Below are 9,422 nucleotides of genomic sequence, written 5' to 3' on the forward strand. Positions count from 1 at the left end.
ACATGGGGTGAGTGACCAAAGCCACAGGCCACTCCTTGAGACACATGGCTCAAGGGCCCTGAAGTCCTGGGAGGCAGGGACGGGGTGAAAGGAGCCAGAAGTGGGGGCGGGTGGGGTTGGGGAATGCGGACCATCTTTTACTGGGTGAAGCCCTGTGCCAGGCATGTTCTTCACACATCTCTAGTCCTCCAAAAATCCTCTGAGGTAGGTACTGATATTCCCCTTTTACAAACAGACTGAAGCTACGAGGGAGGAAGTGATTGCCCAGGGTCACACATGATAGATGGCAGAGCCTGGGATTCAAAATCAGTTCCACAGGGCTCGAGAAGCCCTTCGCCCCCTCTGCTCTCCCTCACAGTGGGACCATAGACCATGGGAGCCAGACTGGAAGACCGAGGCCGAGAAAGGGGAGCACAAGGACGGCGCAGGGTGGTTGTGGACAGCTGCTGCATTGCCTGGGCACGCGGTTTCAGGAGGTTTCAGGAGCCTCCCCGGGCGGTTGCCCCTGTGCCCGGGGCTCTGAGCTGCCGCAGCACTGGCTAGACCAGAGGTGGGGCCAGGGCCACCAGCCCTTTGCCCCAGGGCCAGAGGGAGGGCGGGAAGACCAAGAAAGCAGGAGGAGGTGTCTCAGCTGATTGGCAGCTTCTCCCCGCCCCCAATCTCCCCCCTGCCCCAGGTGACCTTTTCCCCAGATCCCAGGGTCCAGGCACACCCCTGCCGGGAGGTGCGCAGAACAGCGACAGCTGGGATTGGTCAGAGCCAGCGGGGGCGTGTCCCAGGCTCCGCCAGCCCGGGTGGCTGAGCAGAGCAGGTGGACTCCCTAGATAGACCAGGAGCCACCCGGCCTACCGGACTGGGACCTCTGCCCTCCAGGCATGGCCCCAGGCCCCCTTGGTCCCCAGCCCTGTGGCCGTGCAGGGGTGCGGACAGCCTAAGTGCCACCACCCCAGGGCCTGTGCCCATGTCCCTGACCCGGGCACAGCCGGCCTCAGGAACAGAGGCCATGGAGACGGTTGCCCCAGCTGTGGACCTGGTGCTGGGCGCCTCGGCCTGTTGCCTGGCCTGCGTCTTCACCAACCCCCTAGAGGTGGTGAAGACGAGGCTGCAGCTGCAGGGGGAGCTGCAGGCCCACGGCACCTACCCACGGCCCTACAGGGGCTTTTTGGCCTCCGTGGCAGCTGTGGTCCGTGCAGACGGGCTGTGTGGCCTGCAGAAGGGGCTGGCCGCCGGCCTCCTTTACCAGGGCCTGATGAATGGCGTCCGCTTCTACTGCTACAGCCTGGCGGGCCAGGCTGGCCTCACCCAGCAGCCTGGTGGCACCGTGGTTGCGGGCGCCGTGGCTGGGGCCCTGGGAGCCTTTGTGGGGAGCCCTGCTTACTTGGTGAGTGCCTCGTCTCCATCCTCCACCACCCCATGACCCATGACCCAGCTCCCTCGGGGGCTCTGGAGCCTTCCAGGCTGACTCTGGTACCAGGTGGGGTGGGGCAGGCCGGGTGGGGCCGCTCCGGGAACATCCCTGCGCGGGGATTGGAATCCGCCCCTGGTCCAAAGCACCGGAGTCTTGCCCCGATGCTCCTTCTCCTGGGGTCCCTGCTCCACTGGTCCTGGGCCGGAGGGCGGCGGGGCAGAGGGTGGCAGGACCGGTGCTGGCTCAAACCCAGCGTGGTGGCCCGTCTTCCTGTGTGGCTGAGCAAGTTAAGAATAAGCGAGGCCCCCACGTCCTAGGCTGGATGCCGAATAGTCATGATGCCACATAGTCAGAACAGCTTGTCCAGCGGGAGCAGAGAGGCCGGGAGAAGGTCAAAGGCAGACCCAGGCCGACTTCAGAGCCCCCCCCAACCCTATTCCCCACGCCCCCTAAGCTGGGGGTGTGGGCTCCTGGAGGTCTGGACGTCGGGGTACAGCTCGCCCAGTCCCTCTGTCACATCTGCTCTCACAGGTCAAAACGCAGCTGCAGGCCCAGACGGTGGCCGCGATGGCCGTGGGGCACCAGCACCATCACCAGGTAGGAGCTGTCACTCCCCAGAGCCCCCTGGGCCGGGTGGGCTGGCGGGGGCTGCCCAGTGACCCGGTGCCTTTCTTCTCCCCCACAGAGTGTTCTGGGTGCCTTGGAGACCGTCTGGCGGCAGCAGGGCCTGGCAGGGCTGTGGCGGGGCGTGGGTGGGGCCGTGCCCAGAGTCATGGTCGGCTCAGCGGCCCAGCTGGCCACCTTTGCCTCTGCCAAGGCCTGGGTGCAGGAGCAGCAGGTGAGCCAGGGACACCTGTGTCTGCCCACGGACACAACAAAGTCAGGGCCATCTGCCTCCTTCCTCCCTGTGCGGGCCCTCATCACACCCCGACATCTCCAGCCGGACCCCCACCTAGGGAAGCCCAGGGGGAGGGGACGGACGGGGCCCCCGAAGAAAGCTGAGGACCCCGGCTCTGCCCCTGTGCCCAGCAGGGGTGGGGGCCGGCAGCGAGCCCTGACGCCGTGAAGGAGCTGGGCCGGGGCGATGGCTGGAGGGGCCTGGTCTGCCCCCTTACCCCCAGCTCTTCCAGCCCCCAAGTGCCGGGAGGGGAAGGTGGGCACCTGCAGGGGTCAGAGTCTGTCCCGTCCGTCCCCACAGTGGCTCCCGGAAGACAGCTGGCTGGTAGCCTTGGCTGGAGGCATGATCAGCAGCGTCGCCGTGGCTGCCGTCATGACCCCCTTCGACGTGGTCAGCACCCGGCTCTACAATCAGCCCGTGGACGGAGCTGGCAGAGTGAGCGGGGGAGGGTGCGGGGGGGATGTGGGGAGCTGGAGAGCACAGCCCAGCACGCGCACACACACAGAGCCAGAGACATGCAGACGTGTGACACACACGCACACATCGGTTCGGCTTGTTTGCTGAGCACCCATGGCCCGGGCATGGGCCAAGCATGTTCACGCCTGGATTTTGTTCTGGCCTCACAACCACCTTCATTCTCCTGATGAGGAAACGGAAGGTCAGGGAGATCTAGTGACGTGCCTGAGGTCACCCAGCTGCTAAGTGCAGGAGCCGGGCCAGGAATCCAGGCTGGACCCCCGGCCCGGCAGACACACACGGGCCAGCCCGTACCCTGGCGCGGGCTGTGCTCAACACAAAGGTGCCCTCCAAAGGCTGAGCTCGGGGCGAAATCCACTCGTGTGCCGCTAGCCAAAGCTCGGCCCCCGGGGCATGGGCTGTGGCTGCCTGGAGGAAGAGGTCTCTTCGTAAATGTCACAGCCTAAAGGGCCACCTTTCTGTAAGTTGCCAGCCTGGGGAGCGTCTGTCTGCTGACGTGCCGCAGAAGCCCCTACACACAGACACACCGGCTTGTGGTAGCCAGGGCTCCATGACCCCCACCGTGACCTCCGCCCTGTGTCTGTCCCCAGGGCCAGCTCTATGGTGGACTTGCCAACTGCCTGGTGAAGATCTGGCGGCAGGAGGGCCCCCTGGCACTCTACAAGGGTCTGGGCCCGGCCTACCTGCGCCTGGGCCCCCACACCATCCTCAGCATGCTCTTCTGGGATGAGCTCCGGAAACTGGCCGCGCGGGGCCAGCGCCAGGGCACCTAGGCAGCATCCGTCATCCCCGTATCCTGACACAGCCCGGGACCTGGCGGGAAGCGACGGCCCGCTCCGGCTGGCAATGGCCGTCTCAGAGCAGGCCACAGGCCCAGACCCTGCCACACGTCCGAGGAGAGTGTGGACAGCTCTGGTCAACCGAGACCCCTGGCCCACTCAGGGCCTGAGCCTCTGCCCTGGATCACCAGGCACTCTGTTCTCCCGCAAGTTCTCTTCCCTCTCTGCCTGGGTTACCTCATCCCCGAGCCTTACCCGTGATTACATAACCGCTCCGGGGCATGACCGTCACCACGAGCTGGGTCACTCACATGCATCAGCTTGCTTAGTCCTCAAACAGGACGAGACAGTGAAATCCTCTCTTACCAAGGGGAAGCTGAGGCTCAGCAAGGTGAAGTGCTTTGACCAAAGCCACACGGCTCTGAAGGGACGGAACCAGGACTGGATCTTAGCTCTGCCCAGTGCAGACTGGTGCCCCTGGCAGGAGCCAGGACCCGGGGGCTGGAGGGCCCCTGAGTGTCACTAGTCATGGGGAGGCCCCAGGATGCACCAGGAGGCCGTCGTGTCACACGTGTGTTCGTGAGCTCAGGCTGCCGTAAAAAGCACCTCAGACCAGGGGTTCAAACAACAGATCTTGTCTCACAGTCTGGAGGCTGGAAGTCCAAGATCAAGGTGTCAGTAGGGTTGGTTTCTCTGAGGCCTCTGTGCTTGGCGGCCCTGGGTCCTCACATGGTCTTCCTTCTGTGCCTGTGTCCGAATTTCTTCTAATAGGGACACTAGTCATGTTGGATTAGCACCCACCCTAATGTCCTCATTTTAACTTGGTTACCTCTGTAGAGAGCTCATCTTCAAGGACAGTCACAGACTGGGGGTTAGAACTTCAATATATGAATGTGGGAGAGGAGGGGCCTAGTTCAGCCTGTAACATCAGCTGAGAGCTTTTACTGAGGGCCTCCTAGATGCCCAGCACTGGGGGCGTTTGCACAAATCCTCATGACCATTCTGAAAGGGAGCTCTTGCGGTGCCCATTCTTCAGATGAGGAGGCCGAGGCCCGGGGCAGGGAAGTGACTTGCTTAAGGTGAGTCGCGGAGGCAGGTGTCCTCATCCCGGGCCCTTTCCGCAAGCTGCAGCCACACTCCCCCAGCGAGTATGTTCCTAAGGCCCGCGCTGACCTTTGTGCTTCAGACATGGACACTGAGTACCTGGAAGGGACAGGACTGGCCCAGGTCAAGCAGCCTGAACCGCCACACCCCACGTCTGCTGTTCCGAGGGCACAGTACCCCACTGCGCACTCCAATAAAGTTTTCTATTTTCTTTACTTCCACGACTCCCTTCTGCTGGCAGCCTCAGTCTCCACCACCCGTGAACCCCCACCCTTGGCTCGCTCTCCTCAGTCGGGAAAGGAGGATCCAAAAGTTCTGGGGCAGGCCAGTGGCACCCCACCGCCTCCATCCCGACTGAGGCCTGCCACCTAGTGGACACGGGGAGGGCCGCAAGGAAGGCTGCCCCGTGGCTGAGGGAGAGGACCCAGACCCCGATCTCAGCCTCAGGCTGTGGGGGGATAGATGCCCTCCCTCCAGACCTCAGGCTGAGGACGCTGAGCCTCAGGCTGTGGGGACACAGACCCCGCCTTCCAGAACTGGGGCTGAGGGGGCAGAGCCCAGATGCAAGGCTGGGGGCGGGGGCAACAGCGACGCCTGGGGCTTGGGGGAAGGCCCTGGGGGGCAAGCCCTAGCGGAGACTGAAAAAGTGGGCCCCCACCTTGAGCGCGGACAGAGGCCAGAGACCAGGCTGGAGATGCCCCCCGTGTCATGCTGCCCAGACGTGGAGCCCCTGAGCAGCCGCTTGGCTCCCTGGGCCCGTAACCCTGCGGCCCTGAAGGTGTAAGGCCCATGCCTCCCCTCCTCCCCCAACCCCACTTCTGACCCCTCCCCTCCCGGACTTCTGACCCCTCCCCTCCCCCACACCCCCACCCCCCGGCTTCTGACCCCTCCCCGCCCCTCCCCTCCCTCCACTGACACCTTTGCCCCATGACGTCGGTCTTTGTGGTGCAGACCTGGCCGGAGGCTGGGGCTGATCCCGGCAGCCATGTTCTCCCTGCCTTCCCTCCCCTCCTGGCTCCCCAGCCTCCCCTCCCTCCAGTGGGGCTCCGGCCTCCTCGACTCTGTCCTTCAAGGTGAGCGCCGCCTCCTCATCCCGCGCAGCCCCGCCCCTCGGGCAGCTCTGGGACCCCCCCCGCAGGATGGACCCCCCACGTGGGTCTCCCACCACCTGTCACCCTGCCAAACTCGCTTGCCCTCCCTCCTGCCCCTCAGGCCTCATCGGGGCCAGTGGAGTCTCGGTCCTGAACAGCCTCCTGAAGGTCTACTTCTTTGTGAACTGTGCCAAGTGAGTGTCTGCCAACCCAGCCCACTCGGGGCCCCTCCCTGGGCCCTGGGCCCTGAGCTGACGCTGGCCTCATGGGGGAGGGCTGGAAGGAAGAGAACCCCGTCCCCAGGGTGCGTTTCTGGGGGCACGGGGTCCGCTGCCTGGGCCGAGGCTGGTGGTTCTGCCCCTGCCCACGCCCGCTCTGCCCGACAGCAACCCCGAGCGGCGGCTGGAGAAGGAGCGGCTGCAGGCCCAGTGGGCCTCGCTGGAGATGGTGCACCTGGCCGGGCTGGCCCTGATCCTGACGGTCCTGGGGGCCCGGGTGGCCGCCCTGGTGGTGCTTGAGTTCTCCCTCCGGGCTGTCTCCACACTGCTCTCCCTGGGCAAGGTAAGGCTTCCGGAGGAGGTGAGTCACGACCCAGCCCTGGGCCCTAGTTCTCCCCCAGAACACAGGAAGCTGGGCCCAGCCGGAGCACCCCGTCTCCTCACCACCCCCTTTCTGTAAGACTGAGACTGGAGAGTGCAGATTGCCCCTGGGGGTTGGGAGCACAGTCCCGCAGTGGCCCGAAGCCCCGGGCCAAGGGCGGTGGCAGCTCCGGGCTGTGGAGCTCCCCAGGCGCCAGGCGCCCTGCCAGATCCTTTGGGTGCGTCATCTCGCGCATCCTCACAATCAGCGGGGGTAAAGCTCTGCTGTGATGGGGGGACTAAGCCTCAGAGAGGGTGAGCGGCTTGTCCCAGGTCAACCAGCAAGAAGTGGAGTCAGGCTTTGAACCCAGGTCTTCGAGGCTCCGGGCCACCAACCTTCAGCGAGTAGCAATCGTGTTGGAGACCAGGCAGGAAGAAGTGGTCCCAGGCAGGGCTTGACCCGAAGGCAGTATTCCTTCTTTGGGGACGATTCCCAGGGTTCCTTCTGGCCCCAGCCTCCTACAGAGCGGCCTGTGTGCCTTCACAGCCGCCTGGCCCGTCCCCCGCCCCCGCGGGAGAGGCAGCCCCCCCCACCAGGGCCCCTCTTCTGCTCCCTCCTCCCCCACCCCTGCGCAGGGCTCCGAGGGGGAGAGGCTGCAGCTGTACTTGCTGAGCCAGCACTCACTGGGCTGCGGGCTGACCTGCGGCCTGAGCTTCCTGCAGGAGGGCGCCCCTCACCGCACCCTGAGCCTGCTGCTGGGCCTCGGGCTGGCCACCCTGCTCAGCGTGGGCGCCCGGCGCCTCTGCTGCCACGCCTGCCAGCTCTACGAGCCGCACCGCGGCCTGCAGCGCTGCGGGGTGTGCCTGGGCCTGCTGGCTGGCGCTCCGCACCTGCCCCGGCTGCTGGCCCGCGCCCTGGCCGTGGCCTTCGCCGTGGGCAACCTGGCGGCCGTGGCCCTCGTCAACCGGGACTTCCCCACCACCTCGGACGCCGTGCGCTTCTGGATGCCGCTCGTCATCTGCTACGCCCTGCTGGTCATCTACATGCAGGGTGAGGGCCACCGCGGGGGACCTGGGCACTCACGTGCCGCTGCCCGACCCGGGCACAGCATCATCACGCTAGGCCCTGGGGAGGCCAGCCACGGTCAGACACCCCCCCCCCCCCCGCCATCCCAGGGCGCCCAGTCTAGTGACAGAAGCCACAGGGAACAGCTCAGGGAAGGGTGTGGCGTGCGGCGGGAGCTTGAAGTGGGTTTTGAAGGACAAGTAGGAGCCCCCTGGGAGAGGTGGGGGGTGGGGGCAAGGAGGTCCCGGCAGGGGAAACCACACATGCCAAAGCCCAGAGGTGAGAGAAGGCACGGCGTCGTCAAACTGGAAAAAGTTGCGTGTGGCTGTCACCCCGGGGGAATGGGGAGGGGATGAGGCTGGCCAGCGTCATGGGGGCCTGACGGGGAACCCTCATCAGCCAGGCTGGCAGGCAGCTGAGAAGCCACTGCAGGTGCCAGCAGGGGAGAGTGACCTGGGGCCCCAGGTGTGGCGGCAGGCGGTGACAAGCACCCCTCCCCCCCAGAGGAACAGCGGCAACACCCCGGCCTGCAGAGCCAGGTCCAGACGTTGCTGGTGCGCATGGGTGGTCTCTTCGTGCTGCTGCTGACCGTGGGCTGCTGGCTGGACCTCCTGGGAGTCCTCCTGTCCCTGCTGGGTGAGCTCTGGTGCCTGGCACGCAGCCGCACTCTGCTGGACCTTTGCCAGATACAGGTGGGCACCCCACCCCGAGCGTCCCCCGGACACTGACCCTGCCCCAGACAGTGCAAGGAGCCTCAACACGCCCCAAGTTTACGAAGAGCTGGGGTGACCTCTCTTGGGGTGGGGGCAGAAGAAGCTGAAATCCCCTCTTCCTCCTGGTGTTAACCTTTGACCCCTCAGAGGTCCCTAGTGGGAGGAAGGGCCTGGGTAATCGGAGGCCTGAAGTCCCCCACCAGAGGATGGGGGAACTGAGTGCTGTCCTCCATCTTTGCCTCCCCACCTTCCCTCAGGATTTTCCATCCCAGAGGCCTTCGGGGTCAGCTCCAAGGCAGTCCCAGCCCCAGCCCTCAGCAGCTGCCCAGCCCCAGGACACAGCCCCCTCCTGACCTGCCTTAGCAAGGACTTGAAGTCCGTCTTAGGCCCACCCAGGCTCATCTGGAGGCCTTGACTCCAGGATACTGCCCCGCAGCAGAGGGGCCAGCCCCACCTGGAGCTCAAGGTGGGCGCTGGGGGCTCCTGCAGGGAGGCGAAGGCTTGGGGCTAGGGACCTCAGAAGGGGGGCACCAGGAAGCCAGTGGGTGAAGCCCTGTTTTTCTCAGGATGGACAATGCATACAGCCCCCTCAGACCCTCCTTCCCCAGGGGGGTTGGGGAATGGGGAAGAATTGCATCCTCAGAATGGCCCCCCTTTACTGGCCTCCCTCTCCTCCTCCATGACAACAATAAAGATGATTTTTCTCAACCTGTGCTTAGAATCTTGAACACACAGAGAGGGAAAGAGGCTTTTCTGAGGCCACCCAGCCCTTCTGGCTGGGGCAGGTTCCGGGGATACATGCGGACTGGGTTCCCTGGGGTTTAGGAGTTCAATACTGAGGTGGCTGAGGAAGCGACAGGGATTCGGTGGCATGGACTCATGGTCTAGCACCCACTTGCAGTTGTGGGTGGACGGTGTCCGTGTCCCGCCCCATCCTAGGCTGTCTAAGACCATGAGGGTCCTTGCTCTCTCAGCCTCATTCAGCCCTGTCTCCCCTGCAGGGCCCAGCCCAGGGAGGCCACAGAGTATCTGGGAAAAGGTTGGGTACCAGCTCCTCTCCTTACTTGCTGTGTGCCATTGGGTGGGTCGCTGTCACTCTCTGAGCCAGTCAGAAGAAAAATGGCCATGTGTGGGATGCTTACCACGTGCCAAGCACTTTTATGATCTCTTTTCATTCTGACATCAGCCCCAAGAGACGGGTACTGTTATCCCTTTTTAACAGATTCAGAAAGCCCAGAGAAGCCCAGAGAGGTTATATAATTTGCTCAAGGTCACAGAGCTAGTTAGTGGCGAAGCCAGGATTGGAGC

At 64.5% G+C, this 9,422-nt stretch overlaps 2 protein-coding genes across 4 annotated transcripts; both read left to right on the top strand.

The window, feature by feature from the left end:
- The first annotated feature begins 104 nt into the window (after positions 1–104).
- SLC25A34 (solute carrier family 25 member 34) lies at positions 105–4,881 on the top strand. The gene is made up of 5 exons (XM_006748938.3): positions 105–1,381; positions 1,940–2,005; positions 2,094–2,246; positions 2,607–2,741; positions 3,374–4,881. The coding sequence occupies exons 1-5, from the start codon at positions 962–964 to the stop codon at positions 3,554–3,556; spliced, it is 957 nt and encodes a 318-aa protein (XP_006749001.1). The 5' UTR covers positions 105–961; the 3' UTR covers positions 3,557–4,881.
- Positions 4,882–5,121: 240 nt separating this feature from the next.
- TMEM82 (transmembrane protein 82) lies at positions 5,122–8,822 on the top strand. Of its 3 annotated transcripts, none has more exons than XR_014144689.1 (7): positions 5,122–5,446; positions 5,618–5,739; positions 5,879–5,951; positions 6,144–6,318; positions 6,972–7,386; positions 7,935–8,093; positions 8,372–8,509. XR_014144689.1 is itself a non-coding variant. In XM_081817540.1 (7 exons), exons 1-7 carry the CDS (start codon positions 5,361–5,363, stop codon positions 8,465–8,467), a joined length of 1,155 nt encoding a protein of 384 aa, XP_081673666.1. In that variant the 5' UTR covers positions 5,122–5,360; the 3' UTR covers positions 8,468–8,822. The 3 variants fall into 3 exon arrangements, 2 of the variants coding, with proteins under 2 accessions (XP_081673666.1, XP_081673665.1); XM_081817540.1 differs by having other exon boundaries at positions 7,906–8,093; positions 8,372–8,822; XM_081817539.1 differs by having other exon boundaries at positions 7,906–8,037; positions 8,372–8,822.
- The last annotated feature ends 600 nt before the right edge of the window (positions 8,823–9,422 follow it).

The sequence above is a fragment of the Leptonychotes weddellii genome, chromosome 4 (genome assembly GCF_054177405.1).
Source record: "Leptonychotes weddellii isolate Sample4059 chromosome 4, ASM5417740v2, whole genome shotgun sequence".
Lineage (NCBI taxonomy): Eukaryota > Metazoa > Chordata > Mammalia > Carnivora > Phocidae > Leptonychotes > Leptonychotes weddellii.

Bases quoted from the DNA above. Each gene is read 5' to 3' on its own strand.
- SLC25A34 (XM_006748938.3), top strand. From the start codon at position 962: ATGTCCCTGACCCGGGCACAGCCGGCCTCAGGAACAGAGGCCATGGAG. The intron at 1,382-1,939 runs GTGAGTGCCTCG...CTGCTCTCACAG, and splicing joins TGGGGAGCCCTGCTTACTTG to GTCAAAACGCAGCTGCAGGC. The intron at 2,247-2,606 runs GTGAGCCAGGGA...CCGTCCCCACAG, and splicing joins CCTGGGTGCAGGAGCAGCAG to TGGCTCCCGGAAGACAGCTG.
- TMEM82 (XM_081817539.1), top strand. From the start codon at position 5,361: ATGCCCCCCGTGTCATGCTGCCCAGACGTGGAGCCCCTGAGCAGCCGC. The intron at 5,740-5,878 runs GTGAGCGCCGCC...CCTGCCCCTCAG, and splicing joins CCTCGACTCTGTCCTTCAAG to GCCTCATCGGGGCCAGTGGA. The intron at 7,387-7,905 runs GTGAGGGCCACC...CCTCCCCCCCAG, and splicing joins GCTGGTCATCTACATGCAGG to AGGAACAGCGGCAACACCCC.